Source organism: Drosophila mauritiana, chromosome 2R, assembly GCF_004382145.1.
Source record: "Drosophila mauritiana strain mau12 chromosome 2R, ASM438214v1, whole genome shotgun sequence".
Taxonomy (NCBI): Eukaryota; Metazoa; Arthropoda; class Insecta; order Diptera; family Drosophilidae; genus Drosophila; species Drosophila mauritiana.
In genome coordinates, this window is record NC_046668.1 from 11,676,633 (window position 1) to 11,692,330 (window position 15,698).

At 42.6% G+C, this 15,698-nt stretch overlaps 3 protein-coding genes across 10 annotated transcripts in view; 1 reads left to right on the forward strand and 2 right to left on the reverse strand.

Annotated features, from left to right (window-relative positions):
• The first annotated feature begins 1,074 nt into the window (after window positions 1-1,074).
• LOC117137480 (PDZ and LIM domain protein 7) lies at window positions 1,075-7,209 on the forward strand. Of its 4 annotated transcripts, XM_033298960.1 has the most exons (6): window positions 1,075-1,944; window positions 3,741-3,892; window positions 4,005-4,096; window positions 5,387-6,135; window positions 6,298-6,365; window positions 6,430-7,209. In XM_033298960.1, exons 1-6 carry the CDS (start codon window positions 1,738-1,740, stop codon window positions 6,515-6,517), a joined length of 1,356 nt encoding a protein of 451 aa, XP_033154851.1. In that variant the 5' UTR covers window positions 1,075-1,737; the 3' UTR covers window positions 6,518-7,209. The 4 variants fall into 4 exon arrangements, with proteins under 4 accessions (XP_033154851.1, XP_033154848.1, XP_033154849.1 ...); XM_033298957.1 differs by lacking the exons at window positions 5,387-6,135; window positions 6,298-6,365; window positions 6,430-7,209 and adding exons at window positions 4,528-4,700; window positions 4,835-5,348 and having other exon boundaries at window positions 1,169-1,944; XM_033298959.1 differs by lacking the exons at window positions 1,075-1,944; window positions 5,387-6,135; window positions 6,298-6,365; window positions 6,430-7,209 and adding exons at window positions 3,600-3,680; window positions 4,528-4,700; window positions 4,835-5,348.
• Window positions 7,210-8,712: 1,503 nt separating this feature from the next.
• LOC117137454 lies at window positions 8,713-9,966 on the reverse strand. Its single transcript, XM_033298898.1, has one exon. It carries the CDS (start codon window positions 9,955-9,957, stop codon window positions 9,499-9,501), a length of 459 nt encoding a protein of 152 aa, XP_033154789.1. The 5' UTR covers window positions 9,958-9,966; the 3' UTR covers window positions 8,713-9,498.
• The window catches only part of LOC117137453 (calcitonin gene-related peptide type 1 receptor-like), a 28,106-nt gene continuing 21,120 nt past the window's right edge, over window positions 8,713-15,698 (reverse strand). The window contains exons 6-11 of one of the 5 annotated variants that reach the window (XM_033298895.1): window positions 14,746-14,872; window positions 14,433-14,659; window positions 13,932-14,108; window positions 13,509-13,632; window positions 10,311-10,433; window positions 8,713-10,011 (exon numbers count right to left, since the gene is read on the reverse strand). In XM_033298895.1, the coding sequence (XP_033154786.1) occupies window positions 9,967-10,011; window positions 10,311-10,433; window positions 13,509-13,632; window positions 13,932-14,108; window positions 14,433-14,659; window positions 14,746-14,872 (823 nt within the window). In that variant the 3' untranslated portion in view covers window positions 8,713-9,966. Of the gene's footprint in view, window positions 10,434-13,508; window positions 13,633-13,931; window positions 14,109-14,432; window positions 14,660-14,745; window positions 14,873-15,698 lie in introns of all 5 variants that reach the window. The other 4 variants (XM_033298897.1, XM_033298894.1, XM_033298896.1 and 1 more) reach the window with 4 other exon arrangements.

Sequence of the window (15,698 nt, forward strand, 5' to 3'; positions counted from 1 at the left end):
TCCCTTTGTTTGTCACCATTTGTTGTTGTTGCAGCTTTGCGACTGATAAGGCACGTTTTGTTCACTCTTTTATGACCACGCCAAAGAAATGTGTACGAACTATTTCTTAAATATGCATACCACACATGAGCATATCCACATTTGCAGTATTTCCCTGTGCTAATCGAAATTTTGTTGTCAGGTGTTTGCCACTTTTTTGGGCCTTCTCCTAAAATTTCCCACACTTGGGAACTCTGATTTCCATTGTTGTTTATTTGACAAGTCGAATTCTTTGCCTGTGAGCTTGGCACGTTCAAGTTATTTATTCTGCTTTAAAACTTGGTAGATGACGTGCATCAGGATGATGTTGGGTGTGGTCATGAACTGCGCAATGGCTTTAAAATATGATTTTATGGTAAAAAGAAAATCATTTAACTATTTCTTAGTTGGGATAAGATTTATTTGCATTTATATACACTGCTTGATTACTATTTATACACTATTTGAGCAATGGGTATCTGATAGTCGCGACTCCGGACTATACACACATTGGATACTAGTAATACGTAGTAATTAGTAATTCTATCAATGTCACACGGTTTTAAATGTTAAATCATTTGCATTACGTTCCTGTCTTAAGTTTTGGGTTAAATATTATTCTCAGCGGCTTAAACATTCACATATCTATTATTTCATCTCATGCTCAGTTTATTACAGGCTTTTGATATTTAAGTATTGATTTATTAAGCAAATTTATAAGGTAACATCTGCTATTTTCATCTACACTTCCCATTACAAACCCGATCGACTTTTCTTTATTGAATATAAAACTAGCTTGCATGCGTAGCTTTAATTAATACTCATAGTTGAGCTATATATAATAACTTAATAACAGTGGAAAGAGCAAAACAGCTGATGCCTTGACTATCAATATCACATGCACTTGTGAATTTAAACTTGTATGTTTGAGAAGATCTTTAATCAATAGCAAAAAAGCTTCAACTTGACGAAAAAAAGCAACAAAGAATGCAACAGTTCTGCGTCGTCACATTATCTAAAAAAAAAAAAATGAAAAACAGACCAAGAGGAGCAGAGGAAAAGCGCGAGAGCGAATGGGGAAAATGGAAAAGATGCAGCCACAAAGGAAAACTTCTCGAAAATTATTTTAGTTGCCCAAGTCGAGTGCAGTCGTGTGGAAGTGAAAGAGAAGCCACAAAATACAAAAAACTGAAAAACCGAAAGACAGCAGGCGAAAAAAAGGAAGTGTTAAATACACTTTCCATAATTATCCCTCATAGTCGTGGTTATTCTTGGTTATTCAAAAATTTCGGAGTTTCCGTACTTTTAGCCACTTTACAGAACAAGATCTAATGAGATTGGGGTTGTGCAATGCGTGACTGCTGATTATATAAGTCGCACAATTGGCCAAAGTTCAGGCATTCAATTAGTTCGTTCTTTCAATTTGAATAGAAAGTTCAAAAGTAAGCGAGTTTCAGGTTGTGTCGAAAAGCCGGCAAAATTCGAGTAATATTTTTGCACGGTCGGAATTTTGACAGGCAAACGCAAACAAGCAATCGGGAAAAAGAGCAACTAAAACTTTCGCAGCGCTACAAAAAATAAAAAGAGCAATATAAAAGTGGAAAGGTAGAATAGAAAAGCAAGAGTGCCGCCGGCAAGAGTGCGAATTTATAAATAAAACCAGCGGATAAGGAGGAAGAGATCCGGTATCTCTTCGCCAGAGAACGGGTAAACAAAGCGATGCCGGAACCACTGGGTCTGCTATGGTCCGTGCCGGAGTCCAAGTCAAAGGCGCCCATCATCAAGGTGTCCTGCGGCATCGGCGACACGGACGGCTATCCCGCCTTCGATGTCGACTCCGATGCGTACGCCACCAAGGACGACAGCCGGTGGGGATTCCTCATCACCGGCGGAGCCGAGTTCCATATGCCGCTGACAGTCTTCCAGGTGAGTTGCGTGGATACGCTTGAGCTCGGCATGGGGGTGGTTCGCCCCTTGGGAACGGAACCATCTGGTGCCTGGCCAATAATTATATTGATACAGTCAATCCCGGACCAATTGGAAATTGTTGGAAACGTATTTAAGCTGAACTGGATAACTAGAAACCATCAAGGATAGGGAAATATATAAAATATAAATTAAAGTAATTATACATTTATAACGTAGACAATTCAAATAATGTCGAAGAGAAACAAGTTCTTCATTTTACTTCAAATTTATTTAAGATACACTTAATAATACACTTATACTTATTTATAGATACTCTGTAACTAGTGTTTGTAAATAGAATGGATTTGCTAGTGTTGTTCATTCCAAGTTCATAAATTATTTAGATACATCTAGGGCTTTATTGAATTAAATTTAAAGATTAGTTTTAAGAAGAGAAAACCTGCTGACTAAAATCTTCTTTCTATGTTTCAATTTTTGAACATTACACGAAATGTATAGCACTTTTATTGATAATCAACTGCCTTGAGTTACTCATGCAGTAGTATCTACTGTAGCTTCTTTCCGCTGCAACTGCTGTTTCGTCATTGTTTCCAATTTTTGGTTGCGAGCCAGAACGACAACAACCCAACCCACCAGCCCACGTCAAATTTGAATTCCAATTATGCTATGACGAAGTCGCATCGAATGCAAATTGGCTGCCGCCAAATAGAAGCGAGCATTTTATTGTTTCTTCCATCTGCACCTGCCGCGCCCCGTCTTCGGTCTTCTGTGCTCAGTCTTCGGTCTTCAAGTCTTTTCTAGCCATTTAGCTGGCGTGTCTCGTCTCCGCCTGTTTTGCTCTTTTTGGCCCACTTGAGGCCAGAGTGAATGTACAATATTTGGGTTAGCCGAACACTCCTTCCCTTCAAACACAAAATAAATACGCTGGTTGTCATAAAAGATATTTGTCCAAGCAGATATACAATCGAGTATCGGATCAATAAAAGTATTTTTACACGCATTACAACTGGAGAAATCGTGTGGTTAAATTATGGGTATTGGAAATCAAAGTTCTAACCATTTTTTATTTGTAATATAACCAGCACTTATAGAAATGTTACGCACTGTACCGTATATGTATGCAAACTGATTTCCCATAAGGCAAAACTATTAGTATTGCTTTTGGCTTTTGTGCAACATTTTACTTTTGACGTTTCGCGTTTAGTCTTAAAGAAAAATATCAGTAGTTGTTTTGTTTGTTTTATTTTTGAATTCAAGTCATTTTGAAGGGTACATTTGCAGAGTTTGATGAACTTTATGTCTAGTTTGGCGAAGTTAAACTTTAAACATTAAATGCTTACATTTTTAATATTCTTTGAAGGTACTTAATAGCTGAACCGCATTTATTTCAGCTATTTTAATATTTTTCGAGGAATGTTTATCATAGGGTACACGCCAAGTTGATTCTGCTATCTTTAAAAACACCGCATTGTGTCTGTTTTCTTTTAGATGTTATTGTTTTTTCATTATTTTTGGGCCATTTTCTTTTGGGAGCAGCCGTTCAGTCAGCTCATCTCGTATACATGTCATCTGTATCTGTCGTTCGCGCATCGTGTATATTTTCTGAACCTAAACTCAAAGTACGCAGATATCCATCCATTCAATTGCGCCTCGAAACTCGCACGGTGCGGTTTTTGCTGCTCTTTCGTCTGCTGAAAGTGAAAGGAGCTGCCGGGGTTTCGCTTTCGCCTTCGGTATCGGCATCAACATCGCAACGCTCTCGATTTCAATCGGCATCCTTGTGGTCCTTGCAGGTTACCCCCAACGGTCTGGCCGACAAAGCGGGCATTCGCCTGGGCGACATCATACTCGAGATCAACGAGGAGGACGCCTCGCAGCTGACGCTGTCCCAGGCCCACGAGAAAATCAACTCGACACCCAAGAAGATACATTTCCTGCTGCGCAAGTAGGTTGCCCCAGATGCACTTGGCCTGCGGTGCGTCTGGGAGGCTTTCAGGCCGTTTAACTTATGTAATGAGCAAACTACTGTCTGCTGTCCATCTCCATCCCCCACGCAGCATGGAGGAGGACGATCCCATGGGCCAGTTCGAGGCTGGAGAGGAGAAGTCGATTGTGATGCGGGTACCAAAGCCTTTGCCGCCGCCAAGTGGTGAGTACTTACTTTTTGCATGGGTTCCCAAATCAGTTCATTCGCCTACAGCTCCATTCCATTCCTTGGTTACTTACATTAAAGTGTAGTGAAAATGTTTTACTTTCATTAATACCCCAAGTGCAATTAATAATATGATGAGTGTTTTAGATTAGTTACTAAGAAAATATAACTTGATGCTTGAGAAAGTACCACCAGCAAAGTTAAAGATTTTTAAAGATATCATAATCTGATTAAATGAATGATACTTAGTAATAGGAAAACTCTTTTTAAATGACACTTAAATGAAAAAACTCATTTACACCTTGTTTGCTGACAGCTTTAATAATTTATAACGTTTCTATCAGAATTCATTAACAATTAATGTCAATAGTTCCCAGTTGTTTCCTGTGTAGAGCCCCGAACTCACTTGGCTTTGTATCTTTTTGTAGAATTCACCCCAACCCCCCTGCTTGGCTCGCGTTGTTGGCATCCGATAATGTGGCAAGACCCCCCGGAGCCGCCGAAGCCCAAGAAAAAGAAAACCAAAACGCAGCTGGACGACGAGGGCAACGAGGTGGTCATTGAGCTCAGCGAGGACGAGTCGTCCGACGAGGAGGAGCAGGTGAACCAACCACACGATTGCATGCCAACAACTCTGCCATCGAAATTAACACATTCCGTTTTTCCGTTCTCCACTTTCCGCCGTGTTCTCCGTGTTCTCCATGCCCCTCCCGATGTAATCCTTCCGCGATCCAGGAGCTGCCCCACCATCGCATCATCCGGAACATCCGGCGATTCTTCGCGGAGGTGGGCGACAACCAGGAGCTGCGCACGAACACCATCGAGAACATGCTGATGGCCCTGCCCAGCGCCTCCAAGGCCAAGTGAGGAGCCGTTCACCCAGCTAACCGGCTTATCCCTGGCAGCAGAAGCTGTCGCATCCCTACACCTGCACTGAGAAAAAATGCCAGTCAAACGTTTTTATTACCCACCAAATATGTAAAAAAAACAATGTTTAGTTCAAGTGCGTAGTAAACATTTTGAAATGAAATTTCTTTAAATATAATTTCTAGCTCCAAATTACTAGTGTGAATCTTTTTCAAGATAGAGAATTGAGCATTTCAAAATTACAATCTCAGATAATAAATAGTCTTGATTTAGATGAAGCTTTTCCCCTGTGTAGAGTTCCCTAACTCTTTCACACTTGTACATAATTTTGAATATTTCGTGTCTGTTTTTGTCGCTTTAATAAAAAGAAACCCCCCGAAAACCCCAAAATACCACTACTCCCTAATGGATTCCATTTAGGACGCATACGAGCCAGCTCCATCGAGATGCGTCTGCTGGAGATGCAGCGAAAGTTGTCAGCCATTGCCGAAATACCCAGAATCCTGTGCTCCACTTTGGCCACCGTGTCGCAGAATTTTGGCCGGATGAGTGAATCGGAGGTGGATGAGGATGACGTCGAGGAGGAGGCCTATGTGCAGCGGAAGTTCTCCTACGACGAGGATGCCCTTGACTTTGAGCTGAGGAACGGGGAACAGGCAGGTGACACTGACAGTGACGGGGAAGATTTGGTGCTGGTTCGGGAGGAGGATGCTGAGCACGTGGATGTACCGAAAGGTGCCAAGCAATCAAAGCTGCTGAAGGATGTCACGCCGGAATCGGATTATGCATCGGAAGCCAATTATCCGGCAAATGAGGCAAGCGATGACACGGAATCCGACGATGAGGATGAGCCCGGCAGCACGGTGTATTTTATGAAACTGCCAGCGGCCGCAGCCGCGGATACGTATTCTTCTACGGAGGACGAGGATGACAGCGATTTCCTGAACACCACCTACACGTGGAATCTCCGCAATGTGCCCAAGCTGCGAATTAACGATGCGGAGGCCGAAGGTGAACTGACACTGGGACATCAGGCGCGGGAGGTGCCTCAGCAGGAGCAGCCACAGGAGAAGCAGCCTTGTCTGGAACCCGAGCCACCGAAGGTGCGCCCAGCCACGCCCACACCGAAGGCTCCGCCTCAAGAATCCGCCGAAGGGCAGACACAAAAGGTAATGCCACCGCATATTTCAATCAGCCCAGTAATTTATGATGATTTCAAACGATTGCGATTACAAAGTCTGGTAGGGAGATCGTTATTATTTTGATTGGGAGTAAACTGCTAAGGAATGATACTTATCAGCATATGTATAAAATCATAACTCTTCTTATAGTTGCTATTCAGACTGGACAAGCTGGAGCGATCCTGGCCCTGGGCAGACCGTGAGAAGATCATATACAAGTGAGTGGTGAATCGGGACAGATGTCCATTTATGTATCCCTAATTAAATCCCTATTTAATTCAGGCAATCCACTTGCCATCTGGTGCCACGAAAGCCACTGGGATTGGTGGGACAGCGAATGCAGCTGCTGCTCAAGGACAAAAAGGAGTGAGTTCGTGGAGGGAGCAAGGAGTCAAAACCCATGTTAAACAGTTCCTGCCATTAGTATAAGTTTAACCTCAGAGGGGGACAGCTCGGCGTCGAAGGGTGGTGTGAAGTGGCCAACTTTTAATTGAGTTCATTATGCAAATACACAGGCGACAACAGCAGCCTCAACTTCAGCAGCACTTCAATTAAAAGCCGCACACCCAGGCATATTCGAAACTCTATTCAAACACGCTTCACACCCAGCCTTTCAGTCGGGTAAAATTTTTAATTAAAGTGCACTCTGCCGTATGCCAAAAAAATTACTGCCAAGTCAAACGCAAGCAGAGTCAAAATCAAGACAAAACCGCAGCCAAACCCAAGCCCAAACGAGACCAGAGCCAAGCTCTTCAACCGGCACTTGCAACTTGGCCAGGTTTATGCATTATTTGTGACCCACCGCACCATAAATTCCATCTGAAGGCCAACGCAATGCACTTATTCCTCCAACAGCAGGACCTGCAAGTCACGCAGGATGCGGAAAAGGTCGATGACGGTGCCAAAAAATGTTCCTCGGAGTTTACCCTTATTTTTAGAAATCTTACACTCGGTTGTATCCTTTCGAGATTGGCAAAGATCCCTTTTTATTTTATATATAGTATCTAAATTGTATTTGAATTTAAATTGGTATTAACGGATGTGGGTAACAATCTAGGTTAAAATTTTAATTTTTTTGAATTTCATACTTATTTAAAATTTAAACCATAATTGCCACATGTTTCAAATATATTTCCAAATTTAATAAAAAATAACATCACATTTTTGGAATTTTTTTGAATTTTACTTTTTCCTTAACTGAAAACTCCAACTGCAACTATCTGTTAATTGTTTGCAAGTGTATGCAACATTGAGTCGGCAAGTGAATAAAGAGCCTTGTTGGCATGCACAACGTAAATGTTTTCTCTCCGGCAAAACTCGCATTCGATGGCAGCTTTTGAAACAAACAGCTCGGGAATTAAACAGCTCATTTGCCTGCTAGCCTGATGAGAAAAGTTTACTCCGGCGGGCGTACGCGGCGTATGAGCGATATCAACCTGGTCTGAATACAGCATCTCGTGTTCACTATCCTTCTGGGCGCGAATAATCTGCAGAATTATGAGTTTCTGTGGGCAGGAGTGTGATAGTGCACATTGTGAAACTGCCACTTATCGCGCACACTTTACATGCATAAAACATCGTGCGCACAATGGGGCAACTGCGAGGACACGTGCCTGCCATCCAAACAAAGTGGCAGTCGCAATCACAGCCACCCACAGGGACTCGCTGCCTCCCACTGCCGCCCACTAACAGCTACTGCCACCCACTCCCACCCAATGACAACGGTAAGTCCTCAATAAGTGTCAACAAATGTTGACAGCACTGCAATGAGCTTTGTAGCTGCGGAGTGTCCTGGTGGGCCAGGATACGGTTTCAGCCAGGTCGTCGCTAGGTTTACGTGAGAATAGATGACAGTCTCTGTACTTTAGAATCAGTGTGCAAACTGAAAAGGCAAGGAAAAATACCTTTTTGCTTTGCTCATCCATCAATTAGCCATGTCCTAACTTAGTAGTAAGTCACATTTGCGCCCATTTATTTGTTAAAAAAGTTTATCTAGGCTGAATCTTAATTGTATTGCAAGTTACAATACTGATGGCTCTTTATATTGTTTATTTGAAAGGATAAATATATAATTGAAGATCGTATGGCTTCGCATCAAACAGAAAATAAGCTGGAATTTCCACTATGAATGGGCAAATCCGTATTACTTACCCGTAGTTACCAACTTCACACCCACCATTGCCTAAATACCCAAGTGAAACTGGCCGTCTCCATTGTACCAATTCAAAATAGTTCAGCATTGTTTTTAGTGAAGCCCAGCAATTCTCGTTAGACCCCAATATAAATTAGGCTTCATGTTGTGGCCCAAAACAGGTTTGGCTCAAATGGAATTCGGAAGCACCTGTTGTGCTTTCATCACCAGGCTGGATAACCTGGCCAACGTCCATGGGGACGAAACGGAGGAGGGCCAACTTCAAATGGCATTCATTAAATGGGCATTAGGTCCGGACTGGAATGCGGTTGTTGCTGTTGTTGACAGACGTACCCCAGATTCATTAAACAAACTGAAAGTCGACTAATTAGCACAGCAGAGAAGAGCAGAGCAGGTCCAGAGAAACTTGCAAATGTATAGCATACGTAGATATAATTAAAATTTTATTACATTTGCGTACATTCATACCCACACTAAAAGCGATTGCCAGAAAGCTCAGCTTACCACAGAGAGAGAGAGATATATATATATTTTTTGGGAGGAGGGAGTTGGGGGCACTAGTCCTAGGATACACTTAACACTTAAGACAACAATGATATTTAATATCCACATAAATTCTTACATTCATAGGTACAATAAATATGTTCTCATTCAAGTGGGTCCGTTGCCGGCAAAAGGCTGAAATTTATTTCGCATTTCGCATTCTGAGGAAACCAAGGAAAACTGCTCTGTATATACTATTAAAACTTAACATTTAGCATGGCGCAAATTGTTGCAAAATATACATCAGCCTAGCTGGCTAAGGAACTTATTCTGGGTGCTTTGAAGTTTTCCGAAAGTTTCGTAGCAATATTTCGGGTGTCTCAAAATAGTGTAAAAAATTTAAGAAAAATGCTAACTTGGCTAATGAAAATGTTACTTTTAAGGTTTTAGCTGGGATTGCTTAAGGGCAGTGCCTCTGAATATTTAACGACAATGGCGAATCTAAAAATTAATGCTTAATGACATTGCCCACTTTTAGACACCCGTTTATTTATTTTAGAAACTCTAGATATTTCAGGAACATGCCTGGCGATGCTAACTGGATTCAATGGGCTGTAGCTTTTGGTGGGGTTTGGTTTTTGGGTTCTCGACCTGTTTCGGTTTTGGTATAACTGTGGCTTAAACTATGAGATGTTGTGTGACTCGAAGGGTTTAACCTAAAGCGCCTCATCGGCCATGTGCTGTTGTCCAGCTCTCTCCATGCGAACGATGACAGTGCCCATGCCGTTGGGATGGCCCTCCTCCGCTCCAGTTGCACCTCCTGCTGCTGCTGCGTCGGATGTTGCAGCTGCGTGCGATGCTGCTGCCGTTCCTGTCTCGGCAACATCTTCCGCAATGGTCGTCATCAATGTCGGCCTGTCGACGGCACCTGGCGCGGATTTGGCCTGACCAGCGTTCTCCCCGCCCTCCTCCATGAGTGGCTGGCTCTGGCGGGAGTGGTCGATGGTTTGGCGGCGTTTCAGGAACGGCATCCGGTCGCGCCAGCCATCCAGGAAGGACGACGAACTCGCCAGGCTCTGGCTGCGAGCTCTCTGCTGCTCCGCGGACAACTGGTGGCTTTGGTGGTGGGGTTGATGGTGTTGGGGTCCTGCGGAGGCGCGTCGCTTGGCCGACATGTCCTTTAGTCATACCTTCTCCTCTCCTGGCAGTGGCGGTCCGCAGCGCACGAACTACAATCAAAAGAACTGAGAATTTGCTATCATGGTGGTTGGCCAGTTGGCAACGGTGCGTCGGTTTCTGTAACTGTCTTATGTATCTTTTTGTTTATACTGTTCTAATTCATTTTTCATTGTTATTATTTGTTGCATGCGATTAATTCGGATCTATAGGCCAATAAACTGTGAGTGCTTAAGTGTGCTACTGCTGCTGCATTACTCATACGCGCCGTAACCCGTGGTACAAAATTAGTAGAAAGTAGAAAGGATGGGAGAAAAGCATGTGAAGCTTTTAGTACAAATCTTACCGAGACCTGAGTGGCTGTATAGGAATTGGTCCGCGGTCGGTTGCTGAAGCACATCATCCGCCACTTGCGCTTCATTTGGGCAATCACCTCGCCGTTGCAAAAGCAGAACAAAATGGCCACGCACAGACCCTGCAAAAATGGAATGGAAATGGGATGAGCAGGCTGGCCAAATTATCGCCGGGGCTTATCACAGTTGTTCTTATTGCAGTGCCCATCAATTTTGTCCCTTTTGTACCCTGTAAATGGGTATTATCGGTATCTTAGTAGCTTAGTTTTCATAGCATTAGATTGGCCTAGAAACAAAGCCAATAGCCCAGAGAAATATAAAACGAAATGAAAGAACTTATTCAAACCTACTTCAAGTTAAAGATCGACTTTTAAATATGACTTTGTAACAAATATGTTTTCCAGGGTATAGCAATAGGCGACACCCTGTTTTTTCTATATTTCTAGTTTCCTGTTTGTCGCTGAGTCGCTCCTAATACAATACATAATACAATTTTGCTTGTTTCTTTGGTTATTCCAACATCCTGCCACCGAAATGGCTCCGTATTCATTTCGCCCGTCAGACGGCCACTTCAACGGGCCGTGAGTCCTTCGCTAGCTCCTCCACACCGATGCGAACCCACTGTTTGTCCTGCCACTTTCTGCCTGATTTTTGCTAGCGACATTTGTGGGGGCCACATATATATATGTAAATATTTAATGTATGGCCGGGTACGTGCATTGACTACTGCCTGGATTTCTGGTTAGCACTTCGGAGCGGGGATTCTTTTGATTGCCACTACTCACGGAGACCCATCATGGACTCAATCAGCCACAGTTGCCATCCATTTACTCCTGTGTTTCTGGCTGCCTTTCCATAATCAAAATGGGGTTTTATAACCTCACAGCATATTGCAATGAAGACATTTGTTGTTTGATTGCAAATGAACCACTTCTTCCAGGACTAGAATTGATTGTCTCCACTTGAATTGGTTGACTCTATCCGTACTCAAAGAGTGTATGTATTGTACTGAGCCATCTAAAATAAAATTCTCTTTCTCTACGTAAAACTGCATTTTAATCTTTTTCTTTGCGAAATGGGGTCAAATGTTTCGATTTGTTAGTTCGGAGTTCATATTTTTCTAAAGTTATTTGCTTATTTGTGCACTGTTGACACTGCGCACATTGTTATGTAAATCGTTCCTGTTTTCTTATTTAGTAGTTTTAGTTGGCTTAGTTGGTTCCGGGATATGTTTAACCACAGAACGGATGGCCAAAATGTACTACATGTACCAAAACATAAACAATATCTGGGCTTATTCAATTTTTTCATTTATTTTGCTGCCCTTTCTGTGCTGCCTTCCTTTTCTCTATTGTCCCATTTATTAAGCTTCCGTTTGAACTATTATTCTTTGTCTGGAAGTTTAAGCCATTTAGTTTAAGTGCTAACCAAAAAAAGTTTGTGCTGGATTACTTTTTTTTGCAACAGATTTTATGCGTTTTTCTAGCTTAATTACACACAAACGTTTATTAGTATAGCACAGAATTTTATTTAATTTCCAAAAAGCCTGTTGAATAAGCCAATTAGTTGATTTAAAATATTTTGGCAAGAAGTCAAGAGAAAGCATTCCAAGCGAAATTTATATTACGATTCTGTTGACATCTGACGTTTGTTTTCCACTTTAGCTTTCTGCCAAGCGAAAGTTTTTAATTCAATTAAAGTGGAACGTGTTTAGTCTGCACATCTGCTAAATACCAAATGTCCCTAAGCTTGTGGGGGAAAACAGAGGGAAATCTCTGCGGAAAACTCACAGGCGGACAAATGCCAATTGCAGCAAGTTTCGCATTTCGGCACCAAAACAACCAAATAAACACGTTTACATGCATATAAATTCTGCTCTTTGACTAAGTAGTTTCGGGCTTTTCCATTTCCCTCGTCGACACAACCCCCGCCACCCAACACAAAAATTATTTGATATTCTTTCCGGAGCTTAAAACTTGCGGGGAATCTTTTACGACTGTCGGCATCATCAGCACGGCTGCCACAATAAATCCAAATTATATGCAACCACTGAGTTCAGCGGGAAAACTTCGCCATCTTTGCAGCAAATAAGCCAACGGAAAACAGCGACATAAAAAAAAGAAGTGAATAAATACGACAAGAGGAAAATGCAAAGGAAAAGTCCCCGGCGACTGGCTTTAAACTTTCAGCAGTCGAATAAAAGATTTCACCAATCGATTGGCAATGATGAAAAGGCTCAGAACGAGGTGACATTGTTCGGTTGCCGAGCTCAAGAGCTCAACTGCAGCTTGGTGGCACCCAAGATGATTTTATGTTTACTCGCAAGATAATGGATTTCCTTGTTGTTTTAGGGCTGTTTATGAATTCAATGGGTTTTTAGAAGTTGCCTAGCTGGGCTACCTTTTTGAGCCGATTGAGTTGGCTGTAGATCGAACCTAAAGATTTTTGAATAACAGCTAGGGGGTGCTGTAGAAATTACTATTGAAATTTCCTAAAGGAAAGCAGTCAAAGCTGCAGCATACTTTTAGGCACCTCTACCTCCATGGCAACAGTTACCATCAACAGACTGCAATGAAAAACCATTTCGTGCACAAAAACAGGAAAATATATGCAAATTATTTAAACTGCGAACTGCAAACATGAACTGAAAGATTCTTTGGGTATTCAACAAACAAGAAGGCAACGCAGCTGGGATGAAGTTTTCCGTCGTTGTCTTTAAGTTGCGGCCAAGAAATATATGTGTGTTAACCGAGTGTAAATGCTGGGCTATCGAGACTGACTTGTCCGAGGGACAAGCTCGAGTTGCTTTTACGAGTTCCTGTGTGTGCGAGAGTGCATTTCATGCTCAACTTGCTACATTTTTCCAACGGGGGAACTTCGCTCCAATCTCGGCCAGCAATTTAATAAACTGAGATCAAGTGAAATGCCAATGGCGGGTATTTCACATGGCGTGTATTTTCATTATTGATTTGAAAGGAGCTCCGATCTAATGAGCTAGCCCTGGTATTTGGTATTCGGTATTCCAGTAATTCCGGCTTATTTGCATTCCCAGTGGTGGATGGCACCATGAGGCGAACTAACATCATAACTTTTTAGCCAGCTCGGAGTCGTAAAGTGATTTTATGAGAGCGTGCAAAACAAAAGCCGGAAAGAAAAAGAAAAAAAAAGGAAAAACAAAACGAAAACATTTTACTTACTTGAAATGAGGCCGTAAACGCCGAGATGATTTCGTATGTATTCTCCCAGGGATGTTTGGGTGCAGGACGAAAGGGCGTAAGGATGTACTGGAGGCCGAGCAGAGGCACCAAAAGCAGCGTGGCCCTAAAACAGGATGAGAGGGTGAATTATAATGCCTGGTTTTCGTTTTTCAGCTGTGTATTAACATGCAAGTCAACGCGGCGTATGCGTAATTCAAAATGTAAAATGAGCCCAACTTTCCGAGTGCAGAGCGAATAAAGAATAAAAGACCTGATGGCCTATGGGAAGGAGTCGAAATACAAGGGAAACAAAATATAATTACGCATTCGCCCGTGGGCCAGTTGAGAGTTCTTCGCTTCGCTTATAAGTGTTTCAATCTCCCCCCAGTTCGTTTTTCTTTTGTTTTGGGCGGGAAAACTTACCGAAATGCCTGCAAAACCGTTCGCGATGGTCCACAGCTGCCCTGAATACTGGCCGGGGCATTCAGCTTCAAAAGGACCACGCGCACAATGTTGCACAGGAACAGGAGGTTCAGGAACATGGAGATACACACAGGCACCATTAGAATGTTTTGGTAGTTGGTTTGGTTCATCCAGCAGCTGCAAGAAGGAATGCGAGATGAGTCAGTGGGTGAATTGCTGATTGATTTGATTAGCATTTTGGTCAAGTGCCCGACAGACTGAATCTCTTAGCTACACAGAAATATCTTGATATCAAATCTGAGATACTCAACATGTCTGTGGGATTTCAATATAATCCAATGTGATTAGACTAGGATATTGGCATTGTAATAATGTCAAATGTAATAAAGTCTAAACAACGCAATATTGTTATATGCTGTCTGTTGACAGTCACTTCTGATGACTGTTGGCATTCCTCATTTTCTTTCGGTGTAAGCTGTACGTATTCTATTATTCACTTACTGACGATTGTCCTCGGGCGTGCCGCCCAGACCGCGGGCCATGCTATAGACGAATATGACGATGGCCGGGGAGCCCCAGCCGAAAGCGATGAGCCATTTGACCAGCCTCTTCTCGGAAATGAATGCGGCGACGAGGACGGTGTGCAGATAGAATCCCTCGCAGAGCATCCAGGAGTAATTGGACAGGAGGAAGTAGTGTAGCGCGATGTGCAGGGCCACGCAGCGCATCTGGGTGTTCGCACGGAGTATGGAATATGGAAATCGGAAGCCGAGGTTGATTCGCCATTTCGCATTCGCCAGGTGTGCCCACTTACCGGACTCTGATGCAGTAGCTCCGAATTCGGCATGACCAGCAGGTACCAGACCAGCCACAACGAGTTATTGGCAGCGAACGAGGCGAACAGATTCATGTGCAGCGTGATGCGGGCGCACTTCAGGGATCTGTTCAATCGAAAGACAAATATGCGAATCGAATTACTTTGGCCGGCAATTTGTGGCAAGTTTTTATGGCCAAATGTGCAAGTTTGTCTATAACTTCATTTGCATTCGGCCCGGGGCACGTGAGGCAGCTTGGATAGGGCCGAAAGAGGCAGAAAAAGTCCTGCGACCAAAAGGACAAAGTTCATTTGACCATTTTCCCATTTTCCGTTTCTCCTTTGCTCAATTGCATTGATTGCTGACATCTGGCCAAACTGAATCTAGTTTGATTTTTTCTCAACAATTTAATTCAATAGGTTAGATTGTTTTCGTTATTCCCTTCTCTACTTTACTTAATTTACTTCTGTATAAATTTTTTGAAAGCGCTATGTTAAATTGTAAATTAAATTAGCAAATTTTACTTCTTAACTTCGTTTAGGCAATACGATTATTGACTTAAAATTTTATTGCTATAATATAGTGCTGGTCTGTTCTATAATAATACCCCTTAATTGATTTTAGCCGAACACAACGACTCAATTTCCTTTATACAATTAAATTATATTTGAATGAATACTCTGGTATTTTCATTACAGCTGTTTGAGGAATGCGTTTTTCTGGGGCTGGCGTTGCCCATTGCTCTGTCATTAAACTTTTAATTATTCACTTTTTTAGGGCAGACCGAATTCCCACACGTAGCTGGCCCCATTTTATTTGCCTTTGGCACACAATTTAAAACAGTTCTGTCAGTTGGCCGACCCATCTATGGCCCCTCAGTCCGCACATCCATTATCCTTTATCCTTGAGCCCCAGTTCCATTCGAATGTGCGATAAACAAACCCAGAGCACT

Excerpts from the sequence above, each read along its gene's own strand:
- LOC117137480 (XM_033298960.1), top strand. The coding sequence starts at position 1,738 with ATGCCGGAACCACTGGGTCTGCTATGGTCCGTGCCGGAGTCCAAGTCA. Across the intron at positions 3,893-4,004 it reads ATACATTTCCTGCTGCGCAA|CATGGAGGAGGACGATCCCA; the intron begins GTAGGTTGCCCC and ends TCCCCCACGCAG. Across the intron at positions 4,097-5,386 it reads GCCTTTGCCGCCGCCAAGTG|GACGCATACGAGCCAGCTCC; the intron begins GTGAGTACTTAC and ends GATTCCATTTAG.
- LOC117137454 (XM_033298898.1), bottom strand. The coding sequence starts at position 9,957 with ATGTCGGCCAAGCGACGCGCCTCCGCAGGACCCCAACACCATCAACCC.